The 24,395-nt window shown below is 37.7% G+C and overlaps 1 protein-coding gene across 1 annotated transcript in view; it reads left to right on the forward strand.

The window, feature by feature from the left end:
• The window catches only part of LIFR (LIF receptor alpha), a 45,148-nt gene that overhangs the window by 17,415 nt on the left and 3,338 nt on the right, over positions 1-24,395 (forward strand). Inside the window, exons 7-17 of the mRNA XM_023536914.1 lie at positions 1,682-1,936; positions 5,385-5,514; positions 5,964-6,133; positions 7,979-8,124; positions 9,131-9,293; positions 11,487-11,557; positions 13,192-13,405; positions 15,766-15,945; positions 18,554-18,655; positions 19,229-19,396; positions 23,063-23,279. Coding sequence (XP_023392682.1) covers positions 1,682-1,936; positions 5,385-5,514; positions 5,964-6,133; positions 7,979-8,124; positions 9,131-9,293; positions 11,487-11,557; positions 13,192-13,405; positions 15,766-15,945; positions 18,554-18,655; positions 19,229-19,396; positions 23,063-23,279 — 1,816 coding nt within the window. The remainder of the gene's footprint in view (positions 1-1,681; positions 1,937-5,384; positions 5,515-5,963; positions 6,134-7,978; positions 8,125-9,130; positions 9,294-11,486; positions 11,558-13,191; positions 13,406-15,765; positions 15,946-18,553; positions 18,656-19,228; positions 19,397-23,062; positions 23,280-24,395) is intronic.

The following is a 24,395-nucleotide window of genomic DNA, read 5'->3' on the forward strand; positions in this document are numbered from 1 at the left end:
CAGAACCTTTCGATTCAAAAAGTCTGAGATAGGCTTCAGGAATCTGTATTTTTAAAGAACTTCCTGAGTGACTAGATAAACATCCAAGTTTGAAAATCACTGTGGTACGCATTGAAGAACATTTAAAAATTTTATATTGGTGGTAAAGAGACCAAGTCTATATTTTAAAAAAATGGCTCCCTGTTTCTCTTCCACAGAGCAGAGATATTGCAGAGAATATGAGAATCTGCAAACATGCTGAAAATCACTGGTACATTGAATAAAACTCAAATGCAGGTAGAATGCTGGCAGTATTAGAGAGGGCCCAGAAAACTATTGACAATAAAATGAAGCCTTAAAAAGGATGATGATCATTGTAGATTATTCACTTTAGTGACAATATGGAGAAATGAATCAAGAGGAAGAAAGGACTGAAAGCAGGTAGATAAAGAGAATCTAGTTGGAGTTAAGCAAAAAACACTGAAGGCGTAACTAGGACACTTGGGTTTAGACATTATAAAGGGGAAAAGGTGTGAAAGCAATGAAGAGACAGAATTAGAATTAACGACTGTGAATTTGGTAAGGGAGATGTAGAGCCAAAGGTGACTATTAGTTTGGGCAGCTGGGTGACTGGTGGTGCCATTCACTGAGACAGAAAATATATGAACAAATTAGATGGGAAAAATTAATTTCATTTTCATTCTCATTGAGCTTGAGGTACATATGAAGTGTCTGGGTAGCAGTGAAATCAAGTTTGGCATCCAGGTGATTAGTTGGAGCTAGAGGTGCATATTTATGAATCATCAGCATATATGTGATAGGAAAAAAATTTAAATCCTGGAGGTTACCGTAATTCAGGAAAAGGGGAATAGAGACCAAAGACCCATCTCTTAGAAGCTTGTATGTCTAAGAGGAGGATGGGAAAAAAAGAGGCCAGGAAAGCAAATAGCAGAGGGTTAAGAGTAGTCCACGAGGGTAAAGTGGTACAGAACCCAAGAGAGACGGGAGTTTCAAGAAAACTTTAGGCAGCGTACCAGATGCTGTGAAGGCAAAGGGGAAGATTACTGAGAAGTGGCCCTTGAATTGAGTGATTAGACCAGCCAGCCACTTTAGTAGAATGGTCAGGGTAGAAACTGGGTAGCAGTCTGTGAAAGAATAAATAGGTAGAAAAGAGAGTAGAGGTAATTACAGAGATTGGATATTTATGAAAACAAAAAACAAAAACAAAGGTGCAGCTTTAACCTACAAAGAGTTAGGATTAAAGAAAAAGTGGTTTTTATGATGTGGAGGGTTCAAACATATTTAGGGTGATGGAAAGTAAAAAGTCTGCTCTAAATACATAGAATCATTTCAGAGGAATGGAATTATTTAATGAGTGACTTTTTCTTGGTGTTGATTGTTTGCATGTGGATATGAATCCATTTATTGAACCTTTAAAACTTCTAAGACGTTAACCTGTGGTCTTAGACATTGACCTACAGTCTCTTCTGCTTTCCCACCTCACCCCACCATATGTAAATAAAACCACACGTTTATTTCATTTCTTGTATATGTCTTTCTCCTTTGGAACCTGGGGGACTTATTTTTGGGCCACAGTTATTACAAAGCACCTAACAGTATGTTTTGAATACACCGAGCTATTTTATGGTAAAAGACTTCTGAAGGATTTGTAATTCCTTGTAATTCCTTTTGCTCTTTCTAGGGTCTTCTGATTTGCAGAGTAAGGTTTTTCCTCAAGACAAAGTGATACTCGTGGGCTCAGATATAACATTTTGTTGTGTGACTCAAGAAAAAGTGATATCAGCACAGATCGGCTATACAAAATGTCCCCTTATTCATCTTGATGGGGAAAGTGTTGCAATCAAGATCTATAATATTTCTGTTTCTGAAAATAGTGGAACAAATGTGGTTTTCACAACAAAAGAAAACATTTTTGGAACAGTTATTTTTGTGGGCTGTAAGTATAAAATATTCTTTAAAAAAAGTTCTGTTTTTATTTGTTTTTATCCTTTCCAAAAGCCTTAATGCTTTTTGGGGACAGGGGTGATTCCATTTCTTTCTTATTTTTTAATTCTTTAATATAAAAGATATATGAAGGCACCAGAATTTTTGCTTGTTTAAAGAGTTCTAAGTTTGTTTCTATATACTTGTATCTATATAACTTGTAGGTTTTGTAATAAGATTTGAAACCTTCAGCAGCTAACTTTTAGTTTAAATTCTTAGTTAACACCTTTGTTGAGTCAAGGGAGGTTAGTACATAATATCTCTTACTCCTCCAAATAGGAGTTAATTTGCCATCTAATCACAGCATACCTTTTTTAAAATAAGTACCCTAATTAAAGAAATTGAAATTAGTTTACACAAAATCTTTCAATAGCATACTGTATGCTTCTCCAACTCTTAAAATAACATATTTGAGAAGAGGATAACCAGATGGCATGTGCAGGAGACTTCCGGTCTCACTGTGTTGTATGTGTAATGTATGCTCCAAAATGCAGGGCCTCTTTATTAACACAGTCACTCCTACCGTTTTAAAATGCCGCAGCATTTCCCAAAGTTGTTGTGTGGGACTGTCCACAGATGATTTTGCATGTCGAGTTTTCCTGTCCCCTCCCCTGTGGTTACTATAATGTGGTGCACTGATGGCTTGGCCTCCAGCAGTGTTTCCTGTCCACCCTGCATTCTGGATTAAAGGCTCTGTGTTTGGTCTAAGAGTCTCATGAATAAAATGTGTGAAATGTAGTGAGTGGTTTTTGTGATTTTTTTTGATTGCTTAGTGATTATCTTTTTTTTTATGATTTTCAGCTGTGCTTTAGATCAGCCGTTCTCAGTATCTTTTTCACTTCCATAGAAACTTATGATGAATTATGTTCAGTTGCTGATCTACTTCCAAAAGAAAGACCAGGATTAGGTGCACTTCTCAGCTTGATGTCTGTAACCTTACTCTCTTTTTGCCATCTCAGTAATGCATTGTGGAATTCAAGTGAGGGTGAGGCTATGTTCAAATTTAAATTTTAGAAAATTAAATTTTCTTTTCCTAATGGAATTTAGGAAATGACTCGCAACATTCCACAGAAATGATCATGGAGTCTAAGTTGAGAACCAGTGGTAAATGTAATGATACCAAAAAGTGAAATATTCACTTCATAGCACAAAAGCAAAAAATTAAAACTTAAAAGATGAGAACGTACACAGTTTTTATTATTTTGAATAGTGTTCTAATCTTTTATCATACTTATAGAACAGACTCATTTAATTCATAATTTAACTGTCATTTGTAACATTTGGAGGTTGAAATATTGCTCAGTATTTGACAACTCAGGAGCAGCTGTAGAATTCCCATTAGGAGGGAGCCCTTTAGAAATGTACAAGGGCAGTTTATGGTGTGAGTCAGGGATCAAGATTCATTTATTTCCTTTCCCTTATGGATATTCTGTTAACCTGCAATTTATAGAAAAGACCGAAAAGAATTTTAGAATCAGCTTGTCACTTTCCCCTATACGTGCACATACGTAATCAAAACCTGCCAGGATTTTGATTTGGATTACATTAAATCTATCAGTTTAAGAGATCAATATAGGAAAATTTTCATTCTTAGAATATTGATCATCTAAACCATGATGGTATATCCCTCCTATTAGTTAGTTCGGTCTTTAATTTATTTTAGTGATATGAGGTCTTGTATATCTTTTAGTAAATTTACTCCTATGTGTTTGATGTTTGTGCTAATAAAAATGGCTTCTTTCCCTGTTTATTAAAATAAATTTATGATGTAGAAGACAGAAGAATAATTATTTGCCAATATTTTTCAGTGTTCATGCATGTGCTAATTTAGTCATAAGCAAAATAGACCTTTTATAAACATTTTTGTTCAGTAATCTTTCAAATGAGTTATTTTTATTGATAGTGTTATTTTAGCATTAAATGTCGACCTAAATGTTAATCTTTCATTATACTTAAGATATTTTAAAATAATGCTCTGTAAAATAGGATTAGAGCATGTAAATATTTGTCAAATTTTATGTTTTCTCATTTGAAAATATTTTCATAAAAAATGGCTTTGTTTTTTAAATTGCATTTTTCTGTTTGCTGGTAAATAGAAATGCAATTGACTTATACCCAGCTTTTGCCCAGCTGTAGCTGATTCTTTTGTAAGTTAATTTGTGGGGGAAAAAAATCTATACCTTTCAAATACTGCCCTCTCATATTTTTTCCCTCTGTCTTTGCTTCTATTCTTTCTAACTTTCTCCAGTTATTTGGATTTTAAGTATTTCAACTTAATATATCTGCCAAATACTAAAATAATGAGATTTTTAAATATTCTAAAAACTTTGGTATGTCATTTTAATAAAATGAACGAAAATTTGGCCTTAGATTTAAAACGATTTTCAAAACAAATATGTCAATGTTAGTTTTATTATCCAGTTATTAGACTTTCATATAAATACTCATTACTCTTCCTGGTATTACCTAAAATATCAATAGAGGACATTTTGCTGAGGAAGATAAATGTAATTTTCTAAGTCTTGGTTGATAAAATAAGAACTTTTAAAAAATTAGTTATTTTTAAATAAAATTATTTTACAGTATTTTCTAACAGGTAGATTATTGTTTTTTTTAAAACTTTCCTTCAGTGACAGATAGGTTGGATAAATATGACAGTAGGAAGTATCAGTTTCTATATAAGTTTGGTTAAACATGATTACAGAAGTATCAATTTCTATAATCAGTGTCAGACTACAGAATTTTTTCTTATCACTAAAAGTCTCACACACACTAAAAAAACTACTTTTTTCTTTTTCTAGTCCTGCTTGAACAAAGCCACAGAGAATAGTTTCAATAAAGAACAAAAACAACAGAAGAGCAGTAGTCACTTTGAATATGGGAAGATGTAGAATTTTACTGAGAATTACTTTGTAAATAATAGTCCTTGCTTATTTAAAAACTCTGAAATTCGTGACATAACTTACGTTGATCTTTAATACGATGTAGTACTTCTTTTCAAAACATAATATGTAGATGATAGATAATAATACTTTTGATCTGTATATTTTTCTGACTTAACTTGTTGGACATAACTTCCTTTGAGAGATTTGGTAGACTAAAATAGGATTTAAGGGGAAAAAAATGATACTGTCCTCAGGTTGCTATTGGAGAGTTTTCAAATGAGCTAATAGTCACTTTTCAGCATATTTTAATTTATCATTTCTAATATAATATGAACTCAAAAAAAAACATGCTATAGAAAGAAGGGTAGTTCCTGCATTGTTCAAAAAGTAAAATGTAAACAATAAATTATTTCATTTTTTAAGGAAATTGTACAAAATGTAATTAACATATGAAACATAACATTTTCAGGGAAAATATATGTAACAATAACTACATTTCCCCCCCCCCCCTTTTAGATCCACCTGATATTCCTCAAAAACTGAACTGTGAGACACATGATTTAAAAGAGATTATATGCACTTGGGATCCAGGAAGACCAACAGCATTGGTGGGCCCACGCAATACAAGTTACACTTTATTTGAAAGGTAAAGGTCACCAGGAAAAGAAGTCACACTTAATCAGTGAGGAGTACGTGAGAAGGATGTTTCATGACATAGGGCAGTGCTCTGTCTCATTTATAGTATGAGCAAGATATAAAACCAGATATGCAGTGTAAAATTGGGTATCCTATCAGTACTGCTGTTTGATGCATACAAACTCAATTTGTCTCTTTTTCTAAAAAGCCTAGAAGCCAGACATCTCAAATATGAACAGACTATTTCTTGGTAGTTGGCTTATGGCTGATTATTGTTTTTCTATTTACTGTCTCATGTACATTTTTTCCCTGAGTATAAAATACACCTATAATTAGGAATATAAACACTTTGAAAAGATTACTTGTTTGAAACTTACCCATTCGTTTTTTTTCTGCACTATTTATCTCTTGCCATTTTGATATTATTTCATTATTCCTTATTCCTCTCTTCATTTGCAGTTTTTCAGGAAAATATATTAGATTTAAAAGAGTTGAAGCGCCCACCAATGAAAGCTATCAGTTATTCTTTCAAGTGCTTCCAAATCAAGAAATATATAATTTTACTTTGAACGCTCGCAATCCTCTGGGTCAATCAGAATCAGCAATTTTAGTTAACATGACTGAAAAAGGTAAGCTGCTACATAAATCAGTGTCTTAAAAAGAACTTTAGAAGTGGTGAAATGTCTTGAGACTAATGAAAAGTACTTATGGGGATTACTTTTTACTAATTATTTTTTTATAATTGCTTAACATTAACCTTATATATTTTATTTTTAAATCTATAAAATGTATAATTTCGAGTTTTACCATTTTACTGAATTCAAATAAAATTTTGAATTAGTCATTTACATAGAAACTGTCAGTGACTTTACCTAATAGTTTTTGATTTCTGAAAAATTTTTTGCCAAATTTTTAAAGACATTGTATTTTGAAATAATTGTAGACTCATTAGTGGTTGCAAAAATAATAAATTAGAGCTCTGTGACCCCTTCACCTGGCTTTCCCCAGTGGTCATGTTTATGTAACCATAGCACAGTGTCCAGACCAGGCAGTTGGCCCTGGTACAACGCTGTGAACCGCACTACTGAGCTGGACTCGTGACCTCGCTCAGTTTTCACTGGTTTTTGTATACATTCAGTTTGTGTGTGTGTGTGTGTGTGTGTGTGTGTGTGTGTGTGTGTGTACGCACGTGCGTGCGTGTGTGTGTGCACGTGCGCGTGCATGCAGTTTTGTGCAATTGGATTCATGTACAGATTCATAGAACCAACACAAGATACAGAACTGTTCTGCCACCACAAAAGAACTACTTCATGCTGCCCCCTTAGCAAACTGCCCCCCGCACACACACACACATCCCTGTCCCCAGGCAACAACGAATCCGTTCTCCATCTCTATTTTGCCATTTTGAGAGTGTTATATAAATGGAATCATACCAGTTGTATAACCTTTGAAGTTGGCATTTTTTACTAAGGGTAATGTCCATGAGGTCTATTCAAATGTATCAATAAATAGTTCCTTTTGATTTGCTGATATTTTCTTAATTTTTACCAATCCTATTAAAATATATATAGCTCAGAAATAAAATATCCTCCATCTTTTTGGCATTCATTCCTATGGTCCTTCCATGTGTATCAACTCCATGCCAGGCTCTATAATACCGGAGCACTGGCGCAGAGGCCTTCTCTTAGAGACTCAGTCACGAGAGAAAGGGCTTAAACCAGATGCACTCTCATGCAGCTTGGCAAGTGATTAGTAGATGATCCTGTTGCCTTGTTTGTAAATATAAGTCATTTTTACTTCTTCCCATCATCTTTGTTATTTTCTGATTTTCCTAAGGACAAAATGGCTACATTTTGTACTTGCATGGTAGTGTTTGTATGTTTTTGTCTGCCTTCAGCATTTTAGTTTTATTTACTGCATGATTCTTTCCCACCATTCAAAATGACGTATGCATTATCACCAATATAATGTGCACTTTGCTTCGCTGTACCTTTGTGCTTCCCAGGTACCTTTGTGCTTCCCAGGTCCCCAACCCGAAATGCTTTTCTGTATTCGTTTTGCCAGCTTTAGTCTGATTCTTCCTTCAAAGCTCATCTTAAAGTCCCATCTTTGCTTACCATGCTTACATCTAAATTCCTATGGCAGTTAATATGTGTACCACACATTTAGAACTTAACATATACACTCTCATTAATTTTCTTTCTTTTTGTTTGTCATTCTCCAAGTAAAGTAGGGGTTTCTTAAAGGTAGAGACTATGATCTGACTACCTTTTAGTATTCCTGACATCAATTGAGAAATATTGAATGTGGTTGGTTCTTTAAAAAATGTTTTTTGTGTATTCCACAAATACTGAGTTAAATATTGTTGATCAGCACTAACAATACCTCTCTTGTTTTTTATTTTCTTTTATTCTCATTTGTCATATTAGAAAACAGCTTTTAAAGTAATTAATTTTAAAAAATTATATTTACAGTTTATCCCCATACTCCTACTTCAGTCAGAGTGAAGGATGTTAATTCAACAGCTGTTACACTTTCCTGGCATTTACCAGGCAGCTTTGCAAAGATTAAACTGTTGTGTCAAATTGAAATTAACAAAGCTAATTCGATACAAGAGTTGGTGAGTAAGATTCTTCCGTAAATTTCTTTAGAGATGCTTTTGGATAAAATACTTAGTTTTCAAAAACAATTAAGAAACTCAATATGCATAAACTCTGACTATTTATTATAGAGATTTACTAAGAACCAAGATATTATATATAATAACAGCATTATATTTAGCACTTAAAAACAATTATAGTAGTGGATATTATAGAACCCAAGTTTGACTTTTACCACTCAGATTGTTTGCAGGTCTCGTATAGTACCTGGCATGTGGCTGGTACTCAATAAGTTGTGAATGATTGAGTAGTTTTTGCTGTAACCTGTAGCATTAGATAATGGACTAATTGGCACCAGAGAGAAGATGTGATTTTTAAAACTGCTAAGTGCATCAACAGGAGCAAGTTATAATTGGTCATTATAAGTTAAAACATGACTTTTTAATACATTTTAAATACTTAGGTTGACTTTTATACTGCACTATCTTGTAATTTGTGGTAAGTCCAAAATAAATGATATTGTATTTAAATATTCATTTTGAAAACTTACTGATGATTTCTAGAAAATCAGTCACGCTACAAAATTTAACCCCAAAAGCTCCTTTGTAATAAGAATTGGGAGCTCAGAGGCTTTCCTTGAAGTATGCAGATCCTCAAATTTGTTTTGAATTGCTTCATTTTATTTAGTTTAAATATTTGTTGAATATTTTACATGTTTAGCACCATACTAGAGGTACAAAGTACCGTATAAAAAAAGATGTATAAGATGATACCTGCCTCCAGTAAGCTTTCAGATATCATCTGAATAATATATGTAATCCTCAAGGTCATCTTAGGTTACTAAAATATATTAAGGTTTATTGCATCACCATTAACCATTGACCTATTATCAAAATTATATCCTCCTTTCTACATAATTTAATTGACCATTATTTGGATTAAAATGGTGTATGTGTATACGTGTACTCATACACACATGACATTTCATGTACATATATGTGCACATATTTATTTGTTTTCTAATAGCGGAATGTCACAATCAAAGGAGTAGAAAATTCAAGTTATCTTGTTGCTGTGGACAAGTTAAATCCATATACTATGTATACCTTTCGGATTCGTTGTTCTAGTGAAACTTTCTGGAAATGGAGTAAATGGAGCAATGAAAAACAGTATTTAACCACAGAAGCCAGTAAGTTAACTAAATGATTTATGGCTAATTATTACTATGGATCTTGAAATTCTACAAACGTTTGTTTAAAAAAAACATCACCAAAGTGACTAAACATAGGAGAATGCTTGAATTGTGTAATCGTAAAATATCTGCCAATATAATAACATACAGACATTTTAAATGACGGTTTTAAAGTTTTGTGATACTACGGAGAAACGCTTGGCCTGTGCTGTGGAGAAGGACGAGGCCCCTCTGTCTGCAGTGTGATTGCAGCTGCGTTAGGATGGTGCACAGGAAACCAAACAACACCGCGGCGAGATTATGGGGCGGTTTTTCTCAAAGAGAATTTCCACCATCTGTTTTGCCTTTTTATTAGAAACAATCATTACTAAAAAGAATTTATTGCAATTTTTATTTCCGACCTAAGCTTGAGAAAGGAGTGGAGCTGAAAGGTCTAGAACTTTAGTTTCTGCAGTACACTTAAATCAAAATCGGTATAAAATCCGGTAGCTGGTTTTCAGAGTATGATAATTTCCAAAGACAGAATGAGATTCTATCCTAAGTTTATCATGTCATTGTTAAAACAAACAGCAACAATAACAGAAACTTAGAAATAGATGTGATTTTCAGTAATCATTTATCAAAAGGTAACAAAGCCTTTATTTGCACTATATAATATAGGGAATACAAAACTTCTTTTAAAAAATTTAACAAACAGTAAAACAATTACAGATGTTAATCCGGATTTTGTCTCTCCATATAAAGACTAGAGAGAGGAGTGGAGCTTTGCAATATGTGTAAGAATTATTTGAATCATCAGAAATGAAGCCTATGCATGAGTCCAGAGGAAAACTATCAATTATCTATTGCTACATGACAAATTACCTCCAAATCTGTGCTGTAAAACAGCAAATATTTATCATCTCACAGAGTCAATGGGTCAGAAATTCAGGAGCAGTTTAGCTGTGTAGCTCTGGTTTAGAGTCTGTCCTGAGGCTATAGCTGGATGTGGGTGGGGGCTGCAGGCTTGATTAAGGCTAGAGGATTTGCTTTTAGGATGTTTTACTCATGTGGGTATGGGCAGGAGGCCTCAGTTCCTGACCATGTGGGCTTCTCCATGGGGCTGCTGGCGTGCCCTCATAACATGGCAGCCAGCTCCTCCTAGTAATGATCGAAGAGAGAACAAGGCATCCTCCACGATATCTATAATGACCTAGCCTCAGATGGGACATACTATCATGCCTGCTATACCCTGTTGGTCATACAAGCCCACCCTGATAAGTGTGAGAGGGGACCACTCAAGGGCATGAACATCAGGCATCACCAATATCACTGATCATTTTGGAGACTGGCTACCACAGGTACTTTTGCCGTCAGTCATTCAGCTGTTGTTGCCAAAAGGAAACAAATATTTTGTTTATACTTTATTAAGATGAAGGCTTTAATTCACTTAACAGATCGGAGCTAGAAACAAAGCTTTGAGTAGCATATAAATGGGATCAGTCTGGGAGAGTGTGCAGGGTGGAAAGAGGCCAAGGATGGAACCCTACGTGATGGCAGCATATGATAGGAAATGGGAAACTTATTCAGTCCCTACTGTGTATCAGGAGTTGTTCTGGTCACCAAGGATATAAGAGTGAATGCTGGGTGGCACAGAGAAAAATAAAACCTAGAAAGAGGGCTGGGGAATGAAGGATGGGTGATGGAGAGGGGAGTTGCAGGTTTAAATAGGGTAGCTGGAGGAGACCTCACTAAGATACTTGAGCTCAGGTATAAAGGAGGTTAGGAAGCAAACCACATGGTTCATTCAGGAGAAGAGAGTTCTAGGCAGAGGAAGAGAGGGCACCGTAAGTACAGAAAGCCCGGGGCAGGTGTCCTCTGCATGTCTGAGGAACAGCCAGGAAGCCAGTGTATGGTGAGAACCAATTTCTGTAAGGGGAGATGGCAGGACGGGAGACAGAAGCACCCTCGGACCCATCACTTACAGCCTTGAGGGTGATTTTAACCCATTTTAAGGGGCCTTGTGTTTTGCAGACGTTGAGAGCTTTTCCTTATTTAATTTTCTAAGTGGAAACCACTGAACTTTTTCTTGTTTTTATTGGGAATTCCAAAAACCTAGGAAAAAAAGTCAAGCACCACCATCCCAATTGTTAACGTTATAAACTGACATAGTATTCATCTTAAATACTAACTTTTGAATCTCTTTCCTAGCTCCTTCAAAGGGACCAGATACTTGGAGAGAGTGGAGTTCTGATGGAAAAAACTTAATAATATATTGGAAGGTAAATATCTAATTTTTCCTTGAGTACTTATTTAATTTTATTATGCTAAACTATCTAACTAACTTACATATGGTGCTTGGGTTGTCAAAGAGGCAGGATTTCCAAGACTGGCTCAGCAGTATTGCTGAGAATGTAACCTGGCTCCTCAAACCCCCAGATTCCTCATCACTGTTGATGCATCACGGTCATTTCAGTGAGGATGTTCTCAGGTCTGAGCATTCTGTCATTTGATTTTCTGAGGCTTATAAAGACCTAAGAATTTCATGAATTCTCTATCTCTCCCTTTAGTCAGAAATACATCCAGAAGCTGAAGTTAGAATCCTGAGTGTTTACTTTCCATTTTGTCTTCGATGAACAGGAAACCAGCTTTTTATATATTTTGCGTGTAATTTATTTCCCTTAAATAAATTTTATTATAAATTATAGTTTTGTAAAATTTTAGATAAAATATGAATTGCAGTGTTCTACTGGTTTCCCCCTAGTGGAGCAAACATTTTATTTTTGTTGCTGTATTTTTATCTCATTTATGAACATTAAAAACACAGTTGTTTTCTACATCAGATTTCATAAGAGCAGTCGTTATCAGATTCCTTTAGTGAATATTGGTATTAAAAGTAAAATAATGTTATTTTTACAAAACTTTGACCTCAGTACAGTTTTGAGTAAGGCGAAGTCTGTGCAAGTTCCACATAAGCAGCTCTGCGGGAGGCGATTTGTGTGTGGCGGGCGTGTCCCCTCTTGCCCTTGGCCAGAAGCTCCCCTGTGGCCACTCTGCATTGTCTCTCAGGTTCACGGCAATATAGTAACCAGTAGACAAGTTCTTTCAGTGGACAGAAAGTGTGGCATGTTGTTCACACTAGAATATTTAACCGAGGATTAAAAATACTGAAGTGATTGAGTCTAACTTCAGTGACGAGGTTAATTGTTCTTCCCTATTTGAGTTGTTTTTGACACGTTGAGTTTTTTAAGCACGTGTCATTGGGATGTGTGAGCAGAATCCAGGAGACAGTGGTTTGATGTCAGGCTCTGGAGCTCGGGGGAGATAGCGGAGCTAGAGACAAAGCTTTGAGTAGCATATAAATGGGATCAAGGTGGAAAGAGGCCAAGGATGGAACCCTAGGTGATGGCAGCATATGAAGGACCAACAAAGGAGGAGAATCCAACGGAGGAGAAGGCAAGGTCAGAGGGGTCGGAAGACCAGAAGAAAATAATACAGATTTTCTGTAATGAGCCATGTACTACTTTAAAATGAGAAAACAGTAAATGTTTGAAAAAATGCTATGATGCTATACTTCTTTGTTTTGTTCATTTCTAGGTAGAGCAGTGCTTCTCAAAACTATTTTTGGTTTGCTTCTGAAAAAAGTGAGGCTAAACATTGTTTTGTCTTTACTTGTTATATTTTATATTTCTGTGTACGCTTAATGCCTATAGCACATATCATTTTTCATCAATATCACTTTCCTGATTTATCCAGGTCTCAGTGGACTTTACATGGTTTGTTAACAACTTCACCTTTTCTAATATTACCTCATTATGGTTAGTGTAGTGTCCAGTTTAGACTTGATGGCTTTCTCTTATCAAATAGTCACTTTTACAGGTTTTTATAACAGAATTTATCTTTCTGTGTTTCATAGCCTTTACCCATTAATGAAGCTAATGGAAAAATACTCTTCTATAATGTATCATGTTCATCAGACGAGAAAACGCAGTCTCTTTCGGAGATCCCTGATCCTCAACACAAGGCAGAAATAGAGCTTGATAAAAATGACTACATTATCAGTGTGGTGGCACAAAATTCTGTTGGCTCATCGCCACCTTCTAAAATAGCTAGTATGGAAATTCCAAATGGTGAGTAATTAAGATAATGTAATATATAAGAACAGGAAATTAAAGTGAAACATTTTGAACGTGTCACTTGCTCTCATATACAACAGCTTCCTTCTCTTATCCTCCTCCTGCTGCTGGTATATAAGGAGGAAGACAGATGAACGTCACCTGCTCACTGAAAAACAGCAGTCATTAGTCTTGACTTGAAGCATCTATGCTGATGGATAAGATAATTACTGTACCCAATTACTTTAACACATAATGTTGGAGAGTTATGGTTTTGAATATTACTCTTAGGAAGAAATGTTTTAACAGTTTATTCAGATACAGTTTTCATATATCTCCCCAAGACCATGAGAGATGATGCTTATGTCAGGCTATTTTCAAACTGTCAAGAGTGGGGGGCGGAAATCCTCATTTTAAATGGCAGCTTTGTTGATAAGACTTTCTTTATTAATAGGATTCCTTTATTGATAAGTAATTTTTCTTAAAGTCTAAATTAGACCTTCAATATAGACTTTAAAAATCGTGGTATAATTTTAAAATTACTTAGTGACTTTGTTTAAATTTTGTGGATTACCAGTAACTAGTCCGTTCCTCCTTAGCTACCTTGACAGCTTCTTGAGTCGTGAGTTTTAAATGGCCACTTCTACCTCTTCTTCCTGTTGACTCCTCTTCTGAGTTATTCCCTGACTCCCCACCCCTTTGCTGTCCTGTCCCAGTATGAGGCGCCTTTCTTTGACCACCCACTTCTAGAGGAAAACAGGTTGGTCCAATTAGGGTCCTCTAAGTATCTTTTCAATTCTTGCTTGAGGCACTGAGTGTCTTATCACTTGTTACTGCACCTCAGAGATGCAGAACACTGACCAGAGCCCAGATAGAAGTGGACACACCAGAAAGGGTGGAGGCAAAAGAAGAAAAGAGAGAGATGTGTAAACAACCCATAAGCAGATAACCTACAGATTTAGATATTTCATTGCTGTCAATGATGGGCAATAGCTATGTTATCTTTTCATTCAAGAATTATATTTTTACCTTTTCCACGTGTCCGTCAAAAGACTAATTCACATTACTCACAGTGGTCCAGTCACCAGCTGTCAGTTGCTGAAGCCCCAGAGCAAGTCATGGCTCCTTGAGGGATTCCCAAGGGGGAAGCCTCGCGGCCTCAGCAGGGTTTCGCTGTGGATTTTTAATCACGTTGACCAAAAAGCTGTTATGTCCAAAGTCTTCTGTATTTTAAGCCAAATTGTTGTGTTCAGTAATAGTTGCTTTATGAGTGCAAATTTTAAAAAGTCTTTCTATGGCTTTTTGCTAAACCCTTAAACATACATCAGTTATAGAAATTACAGCCATCCCTCAGTATCCACGGGAGATTGGCTCCAGTACCCCTGAGGAGGCTCAAGTCCCTTACTGAAAATGACGTCAAACGATGCATACAGGTGGCCCTCTGCATCTGGATTCCCAGCCACATATCTAAAATACTGTTTTTGTGGTTGGTCGAATCAGTGGATGCAAAACCTGCAAACACAAAGGGCCAGCTATACTTCTCTTTCCTGTTACTGTGGAAAAAATTGCCCTCTTCCTTTTGGCCATGCCGTCCTAACCATGCTAATTCCTCTCCCCCAACCTGGGGCCTCCCTTCTCTTCCCACCAGCCTCTTCCCACCAGCCACCTCACCCCTCCTTCCTCCCCAGACCTTGTTTAGGCTTTTTCCTCTCTGTGCCACACTGGCCAACCTACCCCACAACTTTTCATCCCAAAGCATTTCAGCAGATTCCTCCCCTCCCTGCTCTGTCTCCAGAATCCCTTCAGCCCATGTGTTGGGGAGCTGTCTTCCGAGAAAGGAAGAGAGGGGTCAGTTCATCCACCCTTCACAGCGTGTGTTGCGCTCCTTCTCTGCGCACTTTGTGCCGGGCTGGGGTTGCAGGCACAGCCCCGTCTGCTCTCACAGAGCTCATATCCACGGCGGTGATGAGTGGAGGGGGTCAGACCATCCATTCATGCTCCTCACCAGCCTCCAGCCTGCTTTGCCCCTTGCTGTGCCTGCCACGTCCCCTATGGTGCCCTTATTCCTTCTGCCCCATCCTTCCCTGCCCTTGATCTTCTGGTCCCTGCCTTGACCACACTGTTACCACCTGATCCTAGGTACTTTTTTATTACTTTGTTTCAGCTGCTAAGTTAATCTATATATACAGGTAATTGCTGTAGTTAACAAAAATATCAGCGATACTAATAAACTTTACTAAAGGTTTATCTAGTTTGAGCACTATTTAAAATTTCTGTACAGTGAAGTAATTTTTATAACTCTTGCCCATTTTCATGAAATTTGACTTATATTGTTATTTTTAACTATAGTAAAATATTCTTTTCTCTTGTTGAAGATGATCTCAAAATAGAGCAGGCTGTTGGGATGGGAAATGGGATTCTCCTCACTTGGAATTATGATCCCAACATGACTTGTGACTATGTGATTAAATGGTGTAATTCATCTCAGTCTGAGCCCTGCCTTATGGACTGGAAAAAAGTCCCTTCAAACAGCACCGAAACCATAATAGAATCTGGTAAGTGCCTCTCAGAGTTCTTCAAAAATATTTTTAAAAAGAGCAATTCATGGCATGACTGGCTACAGTGAAGTGACTGTTCTCCCTTAAGAATGGGCTGGGTTTGGACTGGTTTAACTTTTCTGGAAGGTGGTTTGTGGCTAAATGTATGTGAAAGGATTCATAGCCTTTGATCCAGTAATTACTTGTCTAGGAATTTATTCTAAGAAATAATCAGAGAACAACACAGATTTACATCTAAAAGTGTTCATCACAGCATCGTTTATAATCATAAAAATTGAAAACCATCAAAATAGCTAATAGGAAAATGAGTCAATTATCGTATATTGATAAAATGCAATGTTAAGTAGCACTAAACCCTGTGTTGAAGATTTAACAACATGGGGAAATGTTCATGAAAAGAAGACGACAAAACCCAGGAGAGTGGCCTCACTCAGGTCCTTTTGCCGTTCTTTGCCCAGGGGCCCGGGTTACTGAGGTTAGGGAGAGACCGAGAACAGGACCTGCACACATTACCGCTTTGCCTGCTGTTCGTTGGTCAAGGGGGCATCGGTGTGGCGGGGGCACAGCACGGGCAGCGGCCAGTTCCCAGTGCCAGATGCTGACAAGCCCTGAGCCTCTTCGCCAGGCTGCCCTTGATATGGTGCAGCCTAAGTTCAGCCACAGGGCCACTTGCCACCGTACAGCCCAAACCAGCCTGTTCGTGGGAATTACTGCCCTCTTTCTACTGTCACTGTTCCTTCTGAGCAGCTGATGTGGGTATCGTGTCTCTACTCGTGGGAATTCTGAAGCGTGCAGCCTGTGGGTAGTGATGTCCTGTCCCTCTCACGGCGCCCCCTCACACGTTAGTGAAGTTCAGGAGAGCAAGCAGCTGCTGACTGTTCTCTTCCAGAGAACAAGTTCTACTTGTTTCCTTTTTTTTTGTTTTTTGTTTTTTGCTGTCAAATGGTAAAGATGAGTCTCGTTCATTAGATTACTACGTGGGTTATTTTCTAGTTCTACTTGGAATACAGCCAAACTCCTTCCCATGCATAACTGGCCAGGGCAGAATGGCTCCCTTCGTCCTTTCTCCCAGCGTACTGCACTTGTCAGCGTGCCTGGCTGCACCCCACCCTCACCTCCCCTAGCTTTTCCCCAACGTGAAGCCGCCTGAGCCTTACCCCTATCTAGTGTACTCTGCATACTTTCTAACCCATCTTCTGTTCTTTCTCACCTGGGCTTTGAGGATGGTCAGGACAGACCGGGGCAGGTGGAGTCAGGGGCGAGGCGTCTCCTTAGATACAGAATCTGGCTTGTAAGTTTAAGCTGACACCTGGAGGTCAAGAAGAACTTTATATGCCAAGGCAGATGAGCAAAGTCTACAGCCGTTCAGAGAAGTAGGTAACTTGGCCAAGGTGACAATATTAGTGTGTGCTAGCACCAGGATTCAAATTCAGAGCAATTCAAAGCTTCAGAAGGCTGGGAATTTTGTCTTTTGTTTTCTGCCAATAGAACAAAGTGTGGCCATAGTTGGCACTCCTACTCCTTCCTCATCCAGTGATCTACTCTTTTAACTTTCCTCTCTCCTTTATGACCTCAAAACACATTCCTTATGCTCTAACCCATTCAGGCTCTTTTTAGGCATCAGAACCCTGTAGAATATTAATATACGTAATTGACACATAAAACTAGGTGCAGATTTCCTAACGTACATGCAGTATAAAGTCATAATCTCAAGTGTTCCTGTCTCCAAAGAAAAAAGTTCAAAATGATATCAGAGGTTGATCACCTCACTTTCGAGCCTGTAGATCACTGATGTTCTAATTGCCCTTCAGGGCCCTGTTCAGATATCACTTCTTGGTGGCTTTTCCCTCCTTGACGGTGCCACTACCTATGGTAGGTCCCTCCAGTCTAACACCCTGTGTTATAGTTACCCCTGCTTGTCTATCATCCCACCTCTGTGCCAACTTCGTTATGACCACCTCTGTGTTCCCAACATTTCGCACGTGGCCTTGTACTGAGGAGGCATTTCAAGGGGGCTTTTCGAATTGAAGTTACAGTGCTTCTCTTGTGTGTCTCGTGAAGTTTACTCAGGGCACTAAATGGTAATTCTTTAAAGAGGAACAGTCTCTAAGGCCCAGTTGTTTTAACACTGAAGCATCAGAATAGAGTGGAAATTTTAGTATCTGCTTCTTGGAGCAAGGGGAGAGCAGTGATTGCTTTCCAACCTAGAACCAACACTAGTTAGGGAAAGGCTTTTCAGAAACATGATGTAGACCGAGGATAGATTAGTAAACTGAGCCTAGACCAAATCTGGGAAGAAGTCATCATTGCTTGATTTTAAAGAACAAAATCAAAATCTCGATCACCATTTTTTTTTCTCTTCAAAGTGTTATCATGTTATAAAGCTAAACTTTTTATTATAATAGAAGCTAATTTGTTTAACTTTTAGTCAGTTTTCACTCTGAATATTTACCGGTTTAGAAAATATGGATGAATTTTTTATAATAAAATATCTGTTTAAAATTAGCTTTGGAAATTTCAGAGTAAGTTATCATAAATTTGATATTTCTAAAAAGATATAGTAATGTGTACTTATGAAAGTTTACTGATTGTCTTCATCCTATAGATCAATTTCGACCAGGTGTAAGATATAATTTTTTCCTGTATGGGTGCAGAAATCAAGGCTATCAATTATTACGTTCTGTAATTGGATATATAGAAGAATTGGGTAAGTTAAATGGGTAAGTTTTCTTAGAGTTCAAGGTAACATGAGAAATTATAAATTGACAAGTAGACTCTAAAAATAGATTAAATTGGGCTCTTCAAGGAAGGAAAAATAATTTGTATGATAAATTTAAAATTATGATTACTTATTCTTCATTGGTTGAATATTTATATTTCACAATTTAATTGTTGTCATCGGAAAATTAAATCAATTTAGATTTCAAAAATATTTAATTTGCATTTATGCAAATTTAAACAACTATTGACTTATTCCAGACTATCAATAAATAGTCTGGAAATGTAAATGAAGTCTATTTGAGTAGCCACTTAAAGATTTTGCATAGGTAGTTTCTCAAGATGTGTGTTATGTCCAGAAGTTGTACTAAGTTCTGCCTTTGTGTGTCTAATTATTAGCTTCACAGCAAAAGTGTTTGTGATAATATCTGTGAAAGTTTTAGATTTAATAGAGAATAAAGTTTTTCCAAGCTTTTCCAGGCTAGAAATTTCATTAAACATTAATGTCTTGCTCTCTGTTAGGAAACTCTCCTTTAGCTATTAACTTTTTTTCCTTTTACAGCTCCAATAGTTGCACCAAATTTTACTGTTGAGGATACATCTGCAGACTCGATATTAGTAAAATGGGAAGATATTCCTGTGGAAGAGCTTAGAGGCTTTTTAAGAGGATATTTATTTTACTTTGAAAAAGGAGAGAGAGACACATCTAAGATGAAGGGTTTGGAATCAAGTAAGTAAATTACTAGAGTGAGCATAGTGCTTCTTAGAAGTTCTTCATTAATTGCAAAAAAAGAGAGAAAAACGCTGCTGATTACTTTAATATTAGTTTCCAAAACTGTCTGAAAAATGGGGAAATGAAAATGCAGTCATTTTACGAATATGAGAATTTTAAATATATGCTAATGATATGTAGTGTTTCAGAAATCATTTAAATCATTTATTCTGAGGCTGTTGGTTATAAGCCCCATGATCCATAACATAGCATCTTATGAAGGTTACTTTTTAAAACAAGTCTTCCTGTACTTATAATAATGGAGTAAAAAAACTCAGGAACCCAAAGAATGGTTTTGGAGCCTCCTTTTTAGCCATGGCCTCCATGAGAAACTTAATTGACTTGGTTGGGGATGAGTATATCCATTAGATCTTAAAAAGTCAATCAGTCCTTGACAACTGGTAAGTGTATGTCCAAAGAATTTAGAGAATTCTCAAGTTTACAAATACAGAAATGTTTATGCAGACTTCTGGCTTTTCCCTAAATTACATTTCTGTCTGAGTCAGATGTTTCTTATTCATAGCCACATAACATAAGCGTATCATCCTTTCAGTCTGAGAGCTTTCATTCCACTTAATGACCTCTCCTTGGAAAGAAACCACTTTAATTATTTGATGCTAGTCTGACAAGTAGAGAGCGGCATTGCTGCATGGAGATGCTGATCAGGCATTAGCTAAGTCTCCTGCATTAATGCATGCCTCCCCCAGCTCATGAAGTTCTGCATTTCTTGAACCTTCAGAGTTGCCTGTAGAGGAGGGAAACCCTAAAAGTCAAATTTTACAAACATCTAGAATCTAGTGTATTTTTCCTCAAATGCTCAGAAATTTTACACTTGAACCAATTAAAATTCTAACATTTAGACATCCAGTTAGACATGGTGGATTGATCACTAAAATTAGAGTAAAACAGAAAAAAAAAAAAAAAACTCAACAATGCATAAAGCCACAAAGACAACTAGAGAGGCAAGAGTACCTCAAAATAGAGGATTTAGACATTTCGAGTCTGTTGGAAGTGAGGCGAGTGACCTAGAGGAGTGGAAGATGGTGAAATCTAGGGGGACAGTCAGTCATCGGTGAGAAGTAATTTGATTCATTCTGCAGGGCCAGGATCGGAGGCAAATGGTTAGGATGGATCTGGGCTGACTATTGAGGGTTGATTGAAAGTCTGTGTAAGGAGCAGTTAGAACCCACAAGTCCTACACCAGCTTCATACAGCTAATGTGAATGCTTTCTCCCTTGCTTGAAGACAAGAGATTTATATTCTTTGAAGAAACTGAACCAAAGAGCCTCCAGACAGTGGGGACACCTTAGTAAATAGTATGACCTTTCCTCTTCCTCCTTCCCACCCAGCTAATAGGACTTCTTCAACTGGGCCTATTTCCCTGGACAAGAGATTATAGGATCTTCCTTTGGGAAATCCAAATGACACAAGAAAAGACATAAAAGATGCTGACATTTGGGGGATTGTCCCAGTGAAAAGCTAGGAACCCACCTCGTCATTCACCACCAGGCCTAGGTGAAACCCACAAAACAGTAAACCCCACCCATGAATACCTAGCCTCCTGTGGGCCTTTGTGGCTCACTCTGAAACATGATGAGCAGCCAGGAGTAACCAGATGGCTGGGAATGCTTCTAACGTGAAAGACAGATGCCAGGCAAAATCAGAGGAGACAGAGTCAGTGTGGGGAAACATTTAAAACAAAACTGTACTTGGATGGCTGAGACACACTGTGTTTATTGAAAAGACATGACACTATAAAAAGTAAAAATCAGAAGACATAAAAATTCAAAAATGTGATCAGAGAGATTTTTAGGGAATTAAATAGAAGATAGAGAAATTAAATGAAAACTAGAAAAATTCTTCCCCAAATTAGACAAAGACAAAGGAGAAAACAGCTAAAAGATTAGAAAGTTGGAGCGTCAAAGACCTGCTTTCCAGGAGTTCTGTCAAGAGAGAAGAGTGACATGGAGAGAAGAGCTTCTCAAAGAAATCGCATTAGAAAATTTTCCAGAACTGGAAAACCTGAATATATAAAGTAAGAGGTACCACTAAGTACACAGTAAAATAATTGGGAAAAAAGATCTATGCCAAGGTATGGCGTCATGAATTTTCAGAGCACCTAATACATAAAGGAAAAGTTCTAGAAACAACCAGAGGAAAGTAGCACATGTGCCAGGCGTCAGGAATAAGAATGGTAGCAAACTTGTTAACAGCAGCAGGTACTAGAAGGTAACACAGAAGTGTCTTCAAAATACTGAATGAAAACGATCTATCAACCAGTGTGAGAGCGAAGTGAAGATGTTTTTAGACACTCAGGCTGCCCGTATTCCCTTCCCCGATGCTCCCGTTCCCGGGAAGCTGCTGGGAGAGTGTGTCCACATGTGGAAATAAGGGGGCAGGGAGCTCCAGCACCACAGCAGCTAGAAGGCTGCCAGTCTAGTGGTGATGCTCAGGGAGGGTGGTCCCCGGGAGGGAAGTGGGCAGGGGCTGGGCGCAGGCAGTGGCACTAGGACTTGGTTGTGTCGGGCCATTTGGAAAATTGCATTGAATATTAATTGGAGGGTGTGGGAAGACTTACAAATTGGTACAGCAATCAAATGAGAATAAAAATCATTTATTACAACAGAAAAACGAGGAAGGAAACATGGTCATACCAAGCATTTTGTCCTAGCAGTAATCCGTATTTATGTGATCACAGTAAAGTAAACACTGAATTTGCCAAGTGTTTTGATGTTTCTGTATGAATGATGCGGGTTGCAAGGGGAATCTGGTGGTGGTGTGAGAGAGCTGAATCCTCATCTGCCTGTGGGACATGAGTAGATAGTGTCTAGAATTTAAAAATGAAGTACTACCAACGTAGGTTTATTTTGAAAATTTGAAAGAAATACCCAAATAGATCGATATCATGATTTTAAAGTGCTTGTAGGTGGTGGGGGAAGGTGCTGGCAGGGAACTGCTACTTTTTGGCTTCTAGCCATTTAGTGTGATTTACTTTTTAAAAAGATTTTCTCGTATTGGTTAAAATTTTTAAATAATAGTTTAAACAATTCTTTACACTTCTTTTTAAAATGACTCAAAAAAAGCTTTCTCATTAGTGTCTCGTTTGAGAACTCAGAGCACAGCCTTTTCTCCTGAGTGATGTGGCGTAAGCTCCATTGCTTTGTACTCACTCCTGCTCCCTCCGGTCTCTCGCTCCACTCATACGCAGGATCAGCTGAGTGACAGCGCCCCTCACCTCACTGGGTTCGGTTGTGGTGTTTTTTCATGCTCTTAGTAACAGAAAGAGAAGTGAATTGTACTGATTGTCTGCTCTGTGCCAGGCATTATTCTAGAAAATGTGTATGAAAACTTCATGTAGCCGGGTGAGATAAGGTTGTGATATTCTGCTCCATAGTTAAGAGACACTTAGGTTCAAGGTGGTTTAAATAACAGCACTAGATCACACAGCTACTAACTGGCAGAGGTAGAACTTGACCATGGCACTGGCTGACTCCACTGGCCTTGGCCCCGGAGAAGGCCAGCAGCTGGACTCACCTAAAAGGAACGTGGGTGTGACAGCTATGAGTAACCATGTGTTTAAAACGATGTAGAGATCAGTAATAATATTTTTCACTTTAAAAATAGGTCGTTCCGATGTGAAGGTTAAGAATATTACCGACATATCCCAGAAGACACTGAGAATTGTTGATCTTCAAGGTAAAACAAGTTACCATCTCGTCCTGCGAGCCTACACAGATGGTGGAATGGGCCCAGAGAAGAGCATGTTTGTGGTGACAAAGGAAAATTGTGAGTTAAATACTGCCATTGAGATGCTTTCCATACTCAAATGCATAGTGTTCTAGTGATTTTTGTTTATGTCGGAACCCTCCCTTTTGTTAATTTCAACATTTGTAGTAGGTAGAGGGCAGTGTTAAAAGGCCATGAGCTGACCTCATATTTATTTTGTCAGTCATTTTGATGCCAGAGAGCTCAACAGGGTGGGAGTCCAAAGAGGGACCCTGAGCTAGAGCTCTGGTGACCAGGTTCTTGTCTAGTGCCACTAGACAGAATTCAAGGACACAACAAACAGCCAGCAGGAAAGTGCTTTTTATTAAAGCGAAAGTACACACTTCAGAGAAAAGTGTAGGCAAACTCTAAGACAGTTGCCCTGGCTGTGTGGATCACAGGCCTTTGTTTCTTGGGGATGGGAGGAGGACATGGTACTTGCAATGCAGGTGATGTTGTAATGATATTATGATTAGCCAGTTCTGAACACAGGATAAGGGACAGACTCCGGATCCTTATCCTGGTGAGGAGGGGACGTCTCAAGGCTCTCCATCCTGCCTCCTGGCCTTGGCTTGTTTCTCATACCTGTCAAGCTAGGAATTAAAACAGGGAGAGGACCAAGTAAGGGACTAAGGAAACATTCTGGAGAGGACGGGAAATGTCCCTAGGCTAATTGTCCTGCCCCAATTTGATGCTATTTTCTAATGAGTACCTAAGAAATTAATGAATTAAAGATACAGCCGAAGTCCAGAGTTCTAAATTCATGTCAAATTTATATATGGTCAACCAGTTTAAATTTTTTTGCCCTAGTTAATTCTGCAATTCTTAAAGGAACTACTTAAAAAAAAAAGTGTGAAGCACAAAACTTATAAATTTGAGATGGAAAGTAGAGAAGAGTGATGGACTTGACCATCTTGTCAACAGCAAGGAACTTTAATTTGGTCACGAGCTTATTCTCGATCCCTGAGTTGGAGTTCATACACACTCAAAAAAGGGACCATGAAGATATGGTTCTCAACTGGGGGTGATATTGCCTCCTCAGGGCCACTTAGCAGTGTCTGGTGACACTTTTGGTTGTCATAACTCGTAAGCGCTACTGGGATCTAGTGGTTAGAAGCCCAGGGATGCTGCTAAACTTCCTACAATGTCTATGTCAGCATCCCCCTACACACACGCACACACACGCACGCAC

The sequence above is a fragment of the Pteropus vampyrus genome, unplaced genomic scaffold (assembly GCF_000151845.1).
Source record: "Pteropus vampyrus isolate Shadow unplaced genomic scaffold, Pvam_2.0 Scaffold172, whole genome shotgun sequence".
In the NCBI taxonomy this organism is placed as follows: domain Eukaryota; kingdom Metazoa; phylum Chordata; class Mammalia; order Chiroptera; family Pteropodidae; genus Pteropus; species Pteropus vampyrus.